At 45.3% G+C, this 18,375-nt stretch overlaps 1 protein-coding gene across 1 annotated transcript in view; it reads left to right on the forward strand.

The window, feature by feature from the left end:
* LOC115316236 (relaxin receptor 1) overlaps positions 1-18,375 on the forward strand; it is a 482,496-nt gene that overhangs the window by 174,382 nt on the left and 289,739 nt on the right. Inside the window, exon 2 of the mRNA XM_042292126.1 lies at positions 3,532-3,615. Within this exon, the coding sequence (XP_042148060.1) occupies positions 3,570-3,615 (46 nt within the window). The 5' untranslated portion in view covers positions 3,532-3,569. The remainder of the gene's footprint in view (positions 1-3,531; positions 3,616-18,375) is intronic.

Genomic DNA, 18,375 nt, shown 5'->3' on the forward strand with positions numbered 1-18,375 from the left:
GGACCCTTCCCGGATGAATAGTTTGATCCCTGAACTAATTTTCAGAGGTCAATCTTTTCCCCTTGTCATCTCGATCTCCTTGTTTTCCGAGACAGCGGTGACAAACGCTGTCGTCGAAAAGGGACTCTCATTGGTTCTATCTCCTTGTTTTGTGTGATATAGAGCTCAAATAAACGCCATACGGATTAACTTCGCAACACGGTATGTACACTTTATTAGTATGCCATTTTTATTCTTGCACGACGCTACGTCACTGTCGAGCTATAGCAGTTCGTAGGAGCTACGCGATGTCGGTCCAACTTTTCTTTGCCGAGTTTCATGTCAGTATCGAGTTGCAATCGTAAAAGATCGGTCCAGAAGCGCTTTCCGAAACGCGGTCTATAACAGAGCGAATCCAGCACTTCGATCAAACGCGCGTGTCCGCTCCGAGTGTGAACAGGTATTTGCGTGGCTCTTGCTGACACTCTCGTAGTTCAAACATATCCTTTTTAACGTCGACTCGCAGCTCGACTCGCAGCAACTAATACCGGCCGTGCCAGAAGCATGCTCGGGTCCGTGTCGTGCAAAGACAGCAAAGAGCCGCAACGAGAACGAGCTCACTGTGGCCAACTACGCTTTGGCTTTCTCTGCCAAGGCTTTGCAAACGCGATCAGGCCTAGACGAATTCTGTCGGCACGCCGTATTGCCGCAGAACGGCGCTGCTCCTGTGCCATAAGTGATGTCACGAGAACTTCCCACCATCCACCAGATGTGAATTTGAAATCGGTTAACTAGGTTTAAAATTAGTTCTCCTGTGTTTTACAGCGCGATATCGATATTTCCGAGGTGGTACCTGTCCCTAGCCCATATTTCTGCAGAAAGATCGGCGCTAGAATTTCGTTTCCGTACCCCTTTAACGCAGGTACAATTTCACTGAATCTCTCTATGCGGAGTGCAGGTTCGCATGCTTTTTGTGCAGGGATTGTGGTGACGTCAGAACGCTGAGGCATGATCGGCTCTGATTAAAGGATGGTGGGTAGACCGCAAGGCAGCTTGCCTTGAGCTTTACCCCCTATTTTTCAATCAGAACCAATCAGAGCTCGGCTTTTGACGTCACCACAATACCCGCAAAAGGAGCAGACGAACTTGCGCTCAGCAGAGTTTTTGACCGTTTAAGAGAGAAAGGACTTGACTTTTTTTATGACAACGCTTCTTCGTGATTGGCTCTTTGGCGCTTTTATCCACTAGACTTACGTAAAGGCGCAATCTAGTTGGCTGTGAAGCGATAATGAGGTGATCATCAGCACTCGCCACGCCTTGTACACATTAAGAATTATCACATCTCGTATAGTATCCAAAACTTCAGAAACGCAGCTGCAATTCTTAAGCTTTTGGTGACAATAGGTGGTGGGATAACGCTAATGCGTTCAGTAAAACCTAAACTATTATTAGAAATACTTATCCCGTTTTAGTCATAAAAGTACACTGGCAGGGTATTTCTGCTCGCCGATGTTTTTTACTTGAACATGACCTATAGGAGTCCAACTATACCAGAAGGCAGTTTGCGGCTCGAAATTTCGCTTCATATGCGCGCGAAAGCAGTCGGTCGAGGATTGTGCAGTTTTAGTCGCGCTCACTCTGTTTGCCATGGTCACGTGGCGTTTAAGCTATGTGTACCCAATATATTCGAAATCATGGGTCACCTAAAACACAGATTCATTATCTGAACAAAACAAAAATTGTATGGCAAGTTTCTAGGAAATAATGTTGGTTACCTTAAACGTTCTTGCATACCGAACGTTTAGTGATACTCTTAGTTTTCAGACGCCAGACGCCTACGTTCACGGCGCCCTGCATCAGATAATTTAAAGGCGGCATCTGTACACTTGATGGTTGTTCTTAGACGGACTCACCGCTTCTTCTTCGTGGCGAGCGAGCGTGCTGCGTGATAGAATTTGTCTACTGGGAGCAGCTGCACCTCATGGCTACTTTGATGTGCAGTCGGTGTCACGCAACGTAAATTTCCCGCTAAATGTTTCGGGGAAGCTAAATTGGTGTATAGGTCACGTGACGTCCGGTTGCGTGACGTCATTTATCGCGCTAAATTTAGAGGGGAAACTGAAGTGGAGTGCAGGTTACGTGACGTTAATGTTCCCTTTAAATGTAGAGGAGAAACTGAATTGGCGTATAGGCAACGTGCCATCGGGTCACGTGACGTCAATTTCACCGCTAAATTCAAAGGATTAACTGACCTGGTTTGTAGGTCACGGGGCGTTAATTTCCTCGCTAATTTTAGCGGGGAACATGAATTGGTGTCATGTCATGTGACGTGAATGTGACGTCTTGTGACGTCGCTGACGAAATCTGAAGCAACTAGCCAAATAACGTTTCACGCTAATAGAAAAGATTATGAACCCAATTTTTGTGGCCTTCAAGAATCTGCAAATACGTCGATCAAAAATGAATATTGCACAGATCACAGGACGTACATGTCCCCGTCACTTTCAATATGGCGACGTACCGTGGGCTGGACGACGCGAATGCGGCACAAGACGGACCAACGTTGGAACGGACGTTGGACCGCTACTTCGGAACTGTCGTTCCTGGTACCGTTCAATCGACCTTCAAGCCCAAAACATCGAGGGGACGGGATATAACTGCGAAACATTTGCACGACAAACGGTGCGCATAAATTCGTCGTAGTCGTCGTCGTTACTTCACAAACAAAAAAAAAGGGGAAAAAAAAAATCGCGGTTTGGTGTACCCATGTGATTTCCGAACAAAAGCTTCCGTGGTCGGGCTTTGGTTTCGATTTCGAGTTGTTGAGTTTTTTTGGCTTTATTAAAAATATAGGTGACTCTGCAGCAAGATTTTTAATGGTTAGTCTCCTGCCACGTTCTTAAATCTAATAATAAGAAACTAAAGCAAAAGACAAACATTTTTGGGGGTGCCAGCGTCCTTTTAAAGGGGTGGTGCAACGATATTCACTTGGAATGTTTTGCGCTTTACACATGTTTACTGGCACTACTGGGACTTCAGAATACTTGCACGCAACGCCACTGGCTAAGATACGCCTTCGTTGCCGTGAAATTTCAAGAACAAAAGCTAGCGTGATCATTCAATCTCTCCTCCTTTACGTGCGCTTCTGCTTCACTTTCACTTCAAAATCTGTTTATAAACCAAAACCTTTTTCACCGGAAATTACGTTTGCGAGAAAATTATTTAAAGCTGGTTTTGCGTCGGGCGGGCTCTCAGTAATCATGTACTTGAGGGTCATTGCCAGCCTAAGAAATACGTAGCGTGGGGTGCCCGAAATTTTTTATTACCACTTAGCCTTTATTGATACTTTGACATAAATCGATAAGTACACAAAAATAAAATTCACAAAGCAAGAAGCGCAAATGTGAGCCACTGCAATCTTTTCGTAAGCTGCCAGGAGTTATAGAGTACCAAGTGATCTCTTTTTTTTTTTTTAACCAAGCGAAATAAATTATGGCGTTTATATATATATATATATATATATATTCTCATAATGTATTCACACTTTTCTAGGAATCATCAACCGCACCCGGAATCCGGGCCCGTCTTCGATGGCACGTTCCCTGGCTTTTGCTCTGGTCCTCGTCTCCCACGACTGTGAGTACGAGAAATTCTCATTCTCCTGTTAGCAATAAGGTTCCGCGTAATTATATCGACGAAGCGCTTGAGTCGAGGCTTATATATGTGTCCTCAGAAAAAAGCCTCGAATGAAGCCGCATTATCCGGGTTTATACTCGGTGCACAGTTAGCAGGTAAAATCTCCCCTATACAGCACACCTCGAAAAATGACTACTTTATTAGTGCACGCATACGTTTATATTATACAGAAAACATCACTGGCGTAACCTTTAATTGAATTTACAAAATACATGAAGTCTAATCATAAAAAAAGCAATCGTTAAAAACAGAAAATAAAATCTGCCTAATGTGGCGATAATACGTTCCACGTAAAATGTCAACTTTCGCACATGTACACTCTGTGGATTATAATTGGGAAAAGGCAGTACACGAGCATATGCTGTTCTAAACTATTTCAAGCCAATGACCAGATGACTTATAATTCTGGATTTTCGTTTTCCTCCTAGGTAATGGGGACCAATTCATACTTGGGGGACCAATTCATACTTTGTAGCGATCGGTGATGACAAGCCTCCTATGTAGGTGTCCCATCCAAAATTGTTTTCAAAATGCGGGCTCGTTGGAAGCGCGCAGAAATAATTGACAAGCGAAACGCGCAGGATTTTGATATTTTACTACCTGTGTCTACGAAAATCACAAGGTTCTATGTTTGCCATGTGCACTTGTATGATGCGGCCGCTCTGTTTGCTGTGCGCAAAAAAAAAGCGCTTTACGTTGGTAATGTGCAGTAGACAATGTAATTAAACTAACACCGTAGAACACACCACAGTCGTAGAATCAAGATTAAAAGAAGCATGTTGATATCGTGGTGTTTAAACCCTGAAAACTTAAAGATAAGTTACAAGAACAGGAGAAAGGTGACAGACAAACGTCTTCAACTCAGCTGAGCTTCAGACGCTTTTCTATCACACTCCTTCTATTCAATCTAATTTATCTTGAAGCCCACTTTCTGGTTTCAAAACTTAAAAATCGTGGTCATTAGGCACAAGCTCGCTTGCACTTTGAAATTTTTATAAAAAATATACACGTTAGAAGTAAAAAAAGAATCACACGCCTTATTGCTATTGAAAAGCTAAGAACCGTGTTAGCGGCACCCGACGAAAACGTTTGTGGGTAGAAATGAATAAAGAATACGAGATAGATCTGTACAAAAGAGCGAATGAAAACAAAATCGCCAATAATCGAAGATTCTTAAGTCACGGCGTCCTCTTTATATATATTGTGGGATTCCCTTTTGTTGGGGGTACCACTTAGAAACACAGAAGGTTCCTTGGTCCGGATAAAGACGTGTTTATTTGACTTAGATGCCACACGCTTGCCCGAAGGCCAACAATGTTGGAGATGACGGCGCTGTCTCTTTTGACAGGATCATCGGTCGGAGTCCGCGCTGCCGCTATTGACAGTATCACGGAGGGGGAGGATCAGACAAGGATATGAAGGCTCTGTCGAGCAGAGCCTCCCCCAGCGAGAGTCCCGCCCGTTGGATTAGGGCCGTGTTATATAGCCTGCGGGAATGGACGCGCCCAGGGTGGGTCGGATGTAGGTGGCTCCCCGGAGGGGCGGACGCGTCCAAGTGATCCCGAGGGGTGTGCCTTAGGCAAATCACCCGAGAAGGACGAGGGAAAGCCGCCCACCAGGGAATACGGCTTCGCCCTCGCATCCGGGACGCGCCCCCACGTGGCGACGTCCCACGGCCTGCCTGAGCTAGGCCTAGATAGGGATGCGGGGAACACCGTGGTTCCCACAATATATATATATAAAAACAAATGGTTAGTAGATGGGCTTAGTTGACAAGCCCCGAATTAGTCGCGCTTCGGAAAGACGGTCCCTTCCGTTCGCGCGAGCGTGGGGGCGCTGTCGTCGCAGCCTGCCCGGTCCGCAAGGCCGGCAAGCTCTGGGCAAGCTCGGGGCGTTGGCTTTTCATTGCGAAATCAGGCGGTCGGCGACACGTGGGCGGCCCTTGCGCACTACTTTTTAAGATATAGTATCTGGAAGTAGATTTTGCTGAAGTCGCATAATTGTAAGTATGCACGCTAACGATTTCTTCGAATTTTACTATATAATTCAACGGATAGAAGATTGGGTGCCTAGCTTTGGGTCGAACTTCCCAGTGTGATTTTACGCTCATGTAATATCAAGGTAAAACAGAATTTATGTCATAGTTGGTGTCTCTCATCTTGTCTATGACCAGCGTCCGCAAACAGGGGATCGCATGAGCTGTCAGCGCCTCATCCAATTATCATAATAAACGCTGCCACATATTTCTCACAGGAAAACCCCAAAAATACGTTTTGTACGTTTTATCGTTTCCCATCTGAGGGCTTACAAGATGACGTTTTGTACCTTCATTTCTTGCCATAACAGATCTTTGGCAAGTCTAAAATTGTAGATGAATACTGTGCAATGTTTTTTTTTTTTGTATTTTTTTTTATTTTTCCATGAAAAACATTGCGACCGGAGTACAAAACCCGAAGGCTGAAAAATACCTGTAGTTGGCGATCACACGACCCGAGCTCTCTTGTTTGCTACTGCCACCTTCTCCGTCATCTCTCGATTGATGGCTTTCGCGTAGAAGTGTATTCGCGTCAGAACAAAGAGGCAGTGAAGTTTTCAAAGTGGTCCTTGCACCCCAGCCTTCGTATGTCGCATTCTCAAGGTCGCTAAAATGTCTTTATTTTGGCTTGAAATAGATCGCAGAAGCGTCATGAGATCAATAAAACAACATTATCATGAATTTATCTGAACCACAACTGCAACGTTAAGAAAGCAATAGTTAACATAAAGTGAATTTAAATTTACGCGCGCTTACAAACACTCCAACAAGTATGTTGCAGTAAGGCACATGGAGCATGCATACACTCACACAAATGAACTCGTTTCACAGAGACAACGGGAGTGCCTCACAACTCGTACACTTTTGGCGCGAAGCTGTAGCAGGTTCTGTAAAATAACGGTTCTATTATCTACCGCACGTTCACACGTAGATCTCGAAAGTATACAGAACGAATCGACGCTGATCAGCTGATCGGAAGTTATGTCTTGAAATTGTTACCCCTTAGTCACACGTCTCAAAAATGACACGCACACGCAAGGGACCGAGGTTGTTACGCACGTAACGGACACACAAGAGGAATAACTCGGTCCTTTTCACCAGTAGCAGGCCTCAATGTAGCCGAATACAAATACAAAAACAGCCCGCTTCCTTTACATGACGAAGACGTCTCCACATTGGCATTCTGTCCTAATGCGGCTTCGATATGTATGCAGAAGTTTACATTTGAAGTTCTGAGATAAACATTTAACATCAGGAAAGGGAAGCTCACGGTATTTTAGTCCGCAAACGACACAAAACACAACGCTCCATCTGCGGGAAACCACGAACGACACAGGCAGCCATTTCTCCGAGTTGATTGCCTTGGGGCCGAGGGTGTAGCCCGAAACGACCCATTCCCGTTTGAACCCATCCCATTTTGAATCATTCCCGAAACGACCTTCCCGTTTGAACCCGTCCCGTTTCGACCCATTCCCGAAACTACCTTCCCGTTTGAACCTGTCCCGTTTCGACCCGTTCCCGAAACGGCCATGTTATTTGAACCCGTACCAAAACACCATTTACGTTCGGGCCCGTTCCGTTTGAACCTATTGGTATAAAGCCACGCACATCTCAACCTCGTTGGGAAAAGTCCCCATCGTTCTAACCTTGGTTTGCGCACCTTTTCTACTTAAGAATATGTCCTGAAATGATTTTAATGGAATTAATGCAAAAAGTGCAGGCGAGCTCTTCAGTTATATTGTGAAATATTTTTGCTTGTCAACGTACTTTTAAAATATACAACACATTCAGACAAGCTTCAACGGAATATATATTTACTTGAACCACTTGAAATGTTTCTTTCAAGATGGTCCCCAAAATTTGTAACTAAGAAACGGACTATGTACACCGCACGACAACGTTACCACGAATGACGATGTTTCGATTTTACTTGGAAATGGTATTAGAAGGAAAAAAAATTTTGCCGCTTACGTTAGTGGCCCGGATGAGCCCTTTCAAAGACACTAATAATATTTATAGGAGTCCTTTGATTCTTTGGGACAAACAGCGAAAACTAACAATCGCTTGTTCACGCTAACAGTGTCCCGCTCTGTACAATAATAAAGAGTTTTAGAATAGGGTACAGAACCCCGGCGTCAGCACTGCGTACAACGCACGCGAGCTGTCGACGTAACGTTACGGAGCGCGTTGAACGCGCACTTTTAGTATAGCGGAAGGCAAACGCATACGTAAAGACTTGCAGCCCCATCTAGATGTGCTCCTGCGAACTGCTTCAAACAATCCAAGCCAATCCAACACCGCGAATCTCCTTGCTTTGCTACGAAGTGCGCGAATCTTTTTCCGGTTGCCTTGGTGAACGTGTTTTCTTTTTTTTTTTTTTAGGACTGTGCGACCAGCAGCTTGACCTATGGTTGGCTGCAGTGTGTTGTGGGATCCCTACTTTCTTATGTTGGCCTCGTCATTTGCTTGGAAGTATGCAAGCAACAGGTCGCACCGCTCGCGTACCGACCGCACGGTAAACACCTTTTTGGGTTCGACGGCGTCGCCAACGTTCTTGGCTATCGACACCCATCTTTGTGGGCGCTCGAAAGGGTTCGTAGCGTTGCTTTCTTTGAGGAGGTTGTGGGTTGCCTGTCAATACCGCCTGGTCAGTCCAAGTTCCACTCGCTCCGAGGAAGTCTCACGGAGAAGCGTTACCATTGGGAAAATGCAAGGAGGTTTTAAGTGCTAGGAGGGGGCACGTTGCATTATTGATGAAGCCTAGTCATAAAACGTTTAAACGATATTGTGCCCAACGTGACCGCAGATCTCTCTGGCGATTGGTGCGCGTGACATTTCACGTGCGAGATGGATCGTTGATTGTAGAAGGAGTCCTTGCAGGCTTCCGCGCGCTCCGTCCGGTAGGTATTATCGGATCGCAGGCTAGACGAAGGCTAGGTTCGGTCACGTGATGTGGTCATGTTGGGCTGATAAGTGAGGAGATTAAGGAGGAAAATGAGAAAGTGACGAGGCGTCAAAGGAGCATGGCTTGTGGAGGCTATGCGGCTGACGTCATGCCCTCTCCTACCCTTCTATCCTCCTTCGGAAAAGGTTTAAAGGGGCACTGACACCCCAAAGGTCGTATTTATTTTTATTGTCTAAAACGATGCAAGTTGCAGTCATAGACACGCAAAAAAAACCGCATCGCGAAAAAAAATTTTCCCGCGCGCGCGCGCGCCTTTTTATTTTTGGCGTTTGATTTTCCCGCCTCTCGCCTCCTCGCTTTTTTTGATCGGTGACGTCAAAAATCAGGAAATTTAGAAGCTTTGTAGGCGACATCTCTATAACATTTAGTAACGGCAATCCTAAAACATGTTTTTTAACGCAATTGCGAACGCACTACGGCCCTTCTTTTTGAAATACCAAAAATCGGGAGTTCGTTGCGGTGCCGTCTCCTGGATTTGTATCCTCCAACGGAAAACAGGCGACACCGCTCAAAACCGGTCCGCCGTAACGCCACCGCTCGCTCCTTTCCTCCTCGCTTTGGGTCGCCATGGCAACAGCAGGGAGTGGTGAAAGAAAGTCGACTATCAGGTCTCCCCGATTTTTGACGTCAAGGCACCGGCGCCGATCGCGCGGGAACTTCGAATTCGGCATTTGGAAATTGTTTTTTTACTTCACAAATAATGAATTCCCAAATTTCAAATTTTGAGGGTAATGTCCCGGCATCGTTTTCAATCGTTTCGGATAATAAAAAAAAATATGATTTTGATGTGTCAGTGCCCCTTTAATCTGTATTTAAGTTCAAAGTCCATGAAGAGGAGCGCCAAGGCTGTCTAGTGGTCCGGATCTTCTGTTGAAGGCCTTGCTCGGCACCGGCTCTTTCGTCTGTCTCTAGCTCCGAACTCGGCGTGTCCTCGCCCGCCACGAGCCTCGCCCTTTTTCCCTTCTTCTTTCTCTTTCTTCACAAGGTTGAGGTCATCTTCAATGGTGAAGCGAACCCGTACAACGCGCGTAGTACTTCCACTGGTTTGCCTCACCGCCGCCATTATTCAAACTGGAATAGTCTCGCGCTCTCCCGTGCGCAACGAGAGCAACGAGAATGGTACGCAGGGGACCGCTACGTACGCTCGCAAAAATTGATAGCGAGCGTACGTATGCATAGCTCGCTATACAGTGCGCCCGTATGGCTCATGCGCAGTGTGGAGGACGCAGCGTTAACGCTAACGTAGGGGGCTTGCGTCTGCTCCTATACGCAATACTAAAACTCCCTAATGAAGTCTTAGAATAACGTAGGCAAGCACTTTGAGTAAGCAAAAACTTGTGTTGTCTAACGCGACGCTATCTTTAGGTTATTCAAAGCGCTCGCGTACGATATTCTAAAACTTATTTGTAGTGAACGGGACATTATGAAGAGTGATAAATCAGACAAGTTGACTGACACATGATTGCGACTTCATTCTCTTACGAATTCCAACGCGGAACCCTGGCGCACACAGAAAAAAAATTATAAACAACAAAATAATATCGCCTTGGTTTAGGAAGTCGAGCACTAAAATCACACCATTAGAAAGGCGACGCTCCAATTTTGATAGCTCGCGGCCGTCCCCCTGGAACACACGGCACCACCATTTGCAACTGCTGCAGACATATCCTTCTCAAGGCCTCATCCCATTTGATCAGATCGATGAAGCTGTAAATATTCGGGTGAGCCCTCGCTAACACTGCGTTTATCTTAGGGTTCCATGTTTTCAAGGTTGTTTCGGGAAAGGGAGAAGTGAGGTGAGCATGGAGAACAGAGATTGGACACTTGAACTTAATAATCAAACGAACCAACCCAGCTGATAACGAACGATGACCGAAACGGGAAGGTTGTTTCGGTATAAGCGAAATGGGAAAGAATGAAACGAGAAGGTCGTTTTGAGCAGGTCGAAACGGGAACGTACAAACGGGAAGGTTGAATTGGTAATGGGTAGAAACGGGGGAACATCCGGTGCCCGGACTGTCAGAAACTGCGGAACTTCCGAAGGCCCGGCGGGTGTGGATTTATCTGAAAAGTGCCTGAAAATGTTGTCTCAATGCGGACATTACCACACTGTCAAGAGTCGTCGGTAATTCACTTCATCAACCCACACAAACACGATGTGTTTCACGGCGTATCCACGGGTACCGAGACCAGTCAGACGGAACGGGCCGGGCGGGCTGCGACACGAGCGCCACTACGCGGCAGTGAATGGCAGCGCGTCGCTTTTTTTACGGACCTTGCCAACTTATCCCATCCAGTAACGTTAAAACAAACTTTCTGCTCGGTAACGACAAAAAACTCACCTCCCCATCCATAGATCGTAAGCAATAGGTGGGTAACATATTTGTTACGGTGATGGATGAACAAAAAAGGTGTGGGAGGGGGGGGGGGTTTATTTGTCTACGAAGCTTTTGAATTTGTTCGTTCTTTTACCCTTGAATGAAGACAAGGCTAATGCGTAGTTAATAGTTTTGTTTAACTTTTTAAGATGAAGAAGAGATCACCGTGATTGTTAGCGTCGTCCGTAATCTTGCAAAACACATCAGGTGTTTGTTATATTTCATACGAGAACGTTCACGTCGGCTTTGCTATGAGCCACTAGGGTGTTTGAAATAAAAACTATAAAAATAAGGGCCCTTCGACTCGTGAAACACGAAGTCGGGTCCGTAATGGTACGGAGCGCGCCGATATGATTTTCGGGTTCACGACGCCCCGCTTTTGTTACTTAAAGGGATGCTGAACCGAAATTTTTATTCCACAAAACACGCGGTAAAAGCGTGCAACGGGATGCTACAAACACCAAAACATCACTCATACAGCGATATCTCGAACGGATGACCAAATTTTTCAAGAAAAGGAGGCGCATTTGACAGAGATGATGTCGTCATGTTTCTCCGAGAAGGAGAGGGAACGGCCTCGCGCCTTCTCCGCCTCGCGGACTTGAGGGAGCGAAGCGAAGAGAGGAGGAAACTCGGTATATGACTTCACGCGCCTCGTCGGCCTGGTTCAATCTCGACTTCTTTTTCCTAAAATACGGCCATCCATTCGAGATTTCGCCTTACGAGTAGTGGTGTAGGGATTGAAGCGTCCCGCCTACATTTCCTGCATTGTTTTTCTGAAACCCAAATTTCGGTTCACCATCCCTTTAAAGGGGCCCTGCAATCATATTTAAGCGTCTACCTTTTTTGCGGTTTCCACGTCTCTTGAAGTTCGGGCAAGACAGCGGGCACGGAGAGAGTAACTAAATACCAGTGCGTCATATTTTAACCGGACGACGCGGAAACCTCCTCCACCGACGAGGGCGACCCGCGGTACCGAATGCGCGCAAAATGTGACGTTTTTGATCCTGGGCTTACTACTGGTCAGAGGCGCTAAAAGCTTCTTTTTAGTCAAAATACAAATTATAAGTATCGCGAACCGTTTAAATTATTTTAAAGAGTAGGTTTTCGTCGGTACTTTAGATAAGAAAAGAAACAAATGCACTTTATTAAGTACGGAAACAAGAAGCGACCCGTCGACATACCCGCCACCAAGCAGTGAAAACGGCGGCGCATACTAGAGGGGAGTAGTGGGATCAGGCGCCGAAACGGAAAGGTCCCGGATGTAGGCGGCGGCGTTGCGGTCGTTTGCGGACTGGAGGATCTGAGCGGCTCCGAGCGTTCCGAAGGCCTTCGGCGAGAAGCTTTGTCTTGCGGTTTGGCCGTTTCGCGGTATGGCAGCGCGAAGTGGCTCCCATTCTGAACTGATCTTTACCCCGTGCTTGCTGTCGTCTGTGGCCAATGAATTGTCATGCAGAAATAGTGTTTAATCGCACAGAAAATGCAATAAGAGCCGCTCTGGCTGCCCGCTGCATACAGCCTATCCAGAACATGCTTTAGTGGCGCCCTCTCGCGCCGTCGACGCGGAGTGCAGCAGCCGTGAGCGCTCGCGATGAGCCCACTACCCCTCCTCTAGCTCACGGCCACCCAAGCAACCAAGGACGTCACGAGGGAGGTTATTTTTTGCTTGTTTTTGTAATTCTAATTTGCCTATAACTTTTAAAATAAAGCGAATTTCAAGAAAAAAAAAGTTTCACTAAGTTGCTACGTTCAGTGCGTTCAGGTTCGGTGCAAATTAAAAACCGCTTAGGCTCCAACTTTGTGCTTGACGAGTCTGCAGCTCTACCGTCGGGGTATTTCGTGTTTCTTTTCGGTGCGGTATTGAGGCCTACTTTTTTCGTGCCTTACCTCCCCCCCCCCCCCCCCCCCCCCCTTCGGTTGTATGCTTATATTTCGTTTCAAGTTATTCCAGTTCTCTCGATATTATTCCCGGATTTGCAGCGTGATCTTCGTGGCATTTCTGAGGAGAGGTCTGGAATTTTACACAGGCGAATGGCGCCGAATAGAAAAAAGTCTTGATGATTTGTGGGCCAGAGTTATAAGATTCTAAGACTCATGTAAACGTCAACTTACATAATTCCAATAAATATTTTTTTTCCTGCAGTTTCGCTTTTAGCTTTTAAACGCATTATGAAAAAAGTTCCTGGTGAAAAACTTTCGTTCTTTTTAAGAATTTAGCTATGTGTACGCATGGAAATTATAAAGGAAGACCATATCAAACAAAACAGCTCAAGAAACGACGACAGAAAGAACACATTTCACACAAGAGATTTCAAACGATCTCACTGATTACAAACCCAGATGTTCACAAGACGTGCCACGGCGAGGAGCACTGAAAGGCATAAAAGCTCACTGTTATATGGATGTTTGTATTTTTATACATCCATACTTCATTTTACCTAGCGAGCTATGTCGGCCCATCCCGCTCAGTGATCGGCTCCCGCGACTACTCGACGGACACTCCGCTGCGTTCCTTCCCAAAGTCACGCGACGCTCGCACATCCTGGAAATAGCTCCGAGCGTTTGTATAATTTATCTGTTGTCTACGGAAAGGGGAAATAAAATACGGTACTTAGCAAAAGTACTGAGGCAGAAAGGAAAAATAAAAACATAAAACGAAGCCCGTGCTCAGGACGCTGAACAAGAACCAATGGCATTTCAAGGCTGGAATTTTCTACAACTACAGTTTGTGGAATTCCGCTTTTATCTGATAGCGCTTACGTTGGGCGAACCGATACAACAGAGAACGCGCAGTAAATAATACCGCATGCAGCTTCTACCCTAGACATTCCTCGCGATTGATGTCGTCCTTTTCTCAGCTTTCCATCACTCAAATTGTCAGAGAATATGTTTTTTGTTGAAACTTTACTGAATAATATTGAAGCACTATAGAACGGTCATATCAAGGAATTGTGTAGACTATGTCCTTATTCAGAAAAGTGGTTGGTCATTACGAACTCATTTTCCTGAGTTCGTAATGACCATAATGCCTCGTTTGACACTGAGGCATTATGTTTGTAATAGGATTGAGTTTGTAAGGAGTTCAGTGCCCCGATATATTAAGTTAGAAGCAGAGTGTCTGATCTTAGCACGAACATATCTATTAAGGAAAGTTGTTAAATTTACGCTAATTCGGTTTCTTCAGGAAATATACAACCAGAAACCATAGCAGAAGAAGCGGATTCGCCACAATATGTGTGAAAAGTAATTAAAATTTAAAAATACCTCTTTACTTATTGAATACAGTTATATATACTATATCAGAAACATGCTAGGCGTCATCAAAACCACCAAATTAGCCTTTTTTAGGAAGAATTGACGCATGTGGGAAGTGCAACGTTACACTAAAGTAGCCACTTCTGGAAAAAGCGCAAGACTGGCGGAACGAAAACGTGGGAGATAAGATGGTCATTACCGTCTTCGCCTCGCCAGCTTCAAGTCTGTTGCACGAAAGGTAACTTTAGTGCAGCAAGCTCTCTAAGTCTGCCGAAAACTGATTAATTGAGCGGTTTTCAATGACACTCAGCGAGTTTCTAATTGTAACCATATGTTTGTTTTTACTTAGTAAAATGTTAATTGACAAGCTCTAGCCAATTATTCGACATGTAGGGATAATAGCCGCCTAAATTTAGAATTTCGGGTCTCATACCTCCTCTATATTCCACAATTTTTTTTTTATATATGTTTCAAAATTAGAATCAAATATCCTGTATAGTTACAGCTTTACAGTAGACAATTACCGGACACCTGAACGTATGACGAGTTCCATAGGTCGGTTTGAATCAGTGACCTGAATTCTCGACGGAGCAGGCTCTCGGTGCAGATTCTGCGCCACCGGCTGCACCAGAGAAGAACGACCTCCCTTCCGGGAGCGGCTGATGATGACCGGGTCTTGGGTGACGACAGGAAAAGTGGAATTCGCAGACCGTCCTCTGATTTAATTAATGAGTTTAAGCGCTAAAAATACTGGCCTTTTTTTTTCTTTGCTACTGGTTTCGTTTAATTAGGCTAAATGTGTTCAGCGAGACACATGTAGAACAGAAAAGTTGCATTTCGTAATCTTAGCTCTCATTCACAGCCACGTACTTCAATTGTAGTACGTGCTTCTGAAAGGTACCACATACGAAGGTGACATCAAAACATGAGCCTGAATCAATGCAATAATTTTTTTTTTGCGGGCAAAAAATTTAAGGACGCAGGTTATTGCCTCTTACGAATGTTTACGCGATGTACGCGTTTCTGAAACGTGGATGCCTTTTAGCGAAACTCCCTCATCCAAGAATTCTTCCGTTCGTGTACTTCCCCGCCAAATATAGCGATGTAATTAGTGTCACGTGAGCTCCTCGTATCACGTCACTGCTTGACTTGCTGCGTGACGTCACGTCACGTGACCACGTCCTGTGATGCCAGTCTGCATGGAGTCAATTTCTTAGTTAAATTTAGTTGATATCGACGTGTCGTGACGCGACATCACGTGATATCATGCGGTCACATGATGTTGTTTCAAGCGACCTCAGTTTTCCCGTCAAATCTAGCGGGAAAATTATGAAATAATAAAATGCTCGTGTCCACTATCCGAAATGATTGCCTAACGCCTTCTAACCAGTTCATACAACGTACCCTTAAATACTAACTTGAGACATCTAAAACGCCTTTAACGGTTATTCCAGTGCAACCACGGAATGGCACCTCCCCGTCCTGTTCTATGCATGTTTTGACAGCCATCAGCAGTTGGCCACGTGGCACAGAATAAAATAAATCTTCCACGTCTATCGAAACTTTTTTGACCCCACTCAACTCTTCGGTGCACAGAAAGTCAATTATTTCTAGAGAGTTTTCCACACGAAAAGAATCCCACAGGTTAAACCCAGAAAGACGTCTGCAGAAGAAGCCTCCTACCTCCTGCTGCCAAAGAGTCCTTTTCAGTGGTGATCGCCCTAAACGGGCACCCAGTCTTGTGCGTTTTTGCCATGAATAACACTGATAAATTAATCCTGCGCATTCCTTAGATACTCCGCATCCTCTGCATTTCTTAAGGCTCGTTCGTACATCTGCGACCGAGTACGACCGAGAGAGACGAGACCGGTTTTTAAGCCTCTTGCGACGTCTTGGGACTGGGTGCGCTGCTGCGGAGCTCGTCCTAAGACGTTCTAAGAACTTAAAATCTGGTCTTGTCTCTCTCGGTCGTACTCGGTTGCAGATGTGTGAACGAGCCTTTATATAGAAAAGAGCGAGCGAAAGTACACACCCTGAAAAGTGAAGGTGGTGTTGGTGAGGATTACAATAAGGCCCTCACGCGGCATGAACTCAAAATGGCCCTTCGCTCAACTTACTCTGCAGCGTCTGGACGTGATGGCATGCACTACCGGATGCTTACACAATTTGATCCTTTTAGACTACTCCTTATTCTGTACCATTTCAATCACATCTAGCAAGAAGGCAGGTTGTCACTGGCATGTAAGGTAGCGACAGTCATACCCCTTCTGAAATCAGGGAAGGAAGCGTTCTTTGCACCCAGCTACCGCCCAATCGCCCTTACCAGTTGCCTAAGCAAGGCATTCGGACTCATGGGTAATAAAAGGCTCATGTACCTTTTATAAAAACAAAACATTTTAGGTAAGAATGAATGTGGGTTCCGTTCCTGTTGTTACACAGTTGACCATTAGGTACGCCTTGAAACTACAATTCGTGAAGCCTTGTTAAAAAAACAACACTGCTTATCAGTGTTTTTCAAATTGGAGAAAGCATATGATACAGCACGGCGCTATGGAATACTTTGTGACTTGTATGAGGTGCCCGTACGTGGGAGGATGCTTCCTATCATGATGAGAATTTATTTTCTGGACGAACCTTTTTTGATAAGTTGGGCACGGCTATCTTCGAAGAATTTGTTCAGGAGACTGGTGTTCTGCAAGGCGGTGTCTTGAGTATTACTCTCTTTATTGCCAATATGTACTAAATGGTCCAAACTATACCTCCATAATAATAATTTGGGTTGTGTGGATAATTATACAGCGTGTAGTTGGTCAGCCATTTCAAAGTTGCGACGAGTCACTCGCTGTAGATGAGGAATTTAACCAGTCAGTGCAGCCGCTAGCCTGGGGACTTTAATGTGCATCACGCAGTAGTGATAGACGACTGGACGCCGGTACGATGCTCATCCAGATCAAAATAGGCAGGGATGGGGATTGAGCTCAGGATCCCTCCACCTGTGCCATATTCTATACCTCCATCTGTGCAATATTCTGTTTATGTAGACGATCTCCAGATCTCAGTCTCATCATCCAGTATTTGCATTTGTGAACGTATTCTTCAAGTTGCAATCAGCAACCACCTGAAGTGGGCGGACAAAAATGGTTTTAGATTTTCTCCTGACAAGGCAGCGCCCGTCTGCTATTTTTGGAGGAAGGGAATCTTTATAGAAGCTACCATACGTATGCACCAAACTCCCATCCCTGCAAAAAAAGAAAAAAGTAAGGTTTTGGGTTTTATTTATGACCGCCAGCTGTCCTTCACATCTCACATAAGGAAGCTGAAGATAAAATGTCAAAATTCACTGAACCTCCTAAAATTCTGTCCAACAAGGCATGGGGCTCTGATAGTCCGTGTATTTTACAAATTTATCTCTTTGGGATTCGCTCACGTCTGGAGCACGGTAGCTATGTAAATGGATCTGCTAGGCACTCGACTCCGAAGGTACTGGACCCCATCCATCATCAGGGACTTATAAATGAGAGCCTTCAGAACGACGCATGTGCTGAGTCTTTATGCTGAGGAAACTTATATGTCCCTTGACAGACGGCGATTCTCCCTGGGATTAATATACTCGTGAAGGATATGATCAGTCGTCACCGTTCAGCCCGAGAGGCTGTGAAGGGCACGAAATATCAGAAGACATTCGAAAACTAGCCTTGAATTATCCCTCCATTCGCGATGAGAAATAGGAAATGGAAGAGTCCGTTTGGATACACGAGTAAGCTGCCTGTGGCTTCAGTTGCAAAGACGGTGGCACCATGGGATTTTAACTGCATACGCTGTGACTTTTCGCTAAGGAAGTTTAAAAAGAAAGATAGCCAACTGGAGGTCATGCGACAAACATTTCTTGAACTATACAAGGAACATGATTCTTATTCCCACTACTACACAGACGGCGCAAAAATCGAATCATTTCTTAGCTGTGCCATGATCGGCCCTTCAGTAAGATGTGTTCGTAAGCTAAATTCGTCCGCGACTGTTTTCACTGCTGAACTGCACGGACTTCTGCTTGCTGTAGACCATACCAT

The sequence above is a fragment of the Ixodes scapularis genome, unplaced genomic scaffold (genome assembly GCF_016920785.2).
Source record: "Ixodes scapularis isolate PalLabHiFi unplaced genomic scaffold, ASM1692078v2 PGA_scaffold2__306_contigs__length_199485367, whole genome shotgun sequence".
NCBI classification, from domain to species: Eukaryota; Metazoa; Arthropoda; class Arachnida; order Ixodida; family Ixodidae; genus Ixodes; species Ixodes scapularis.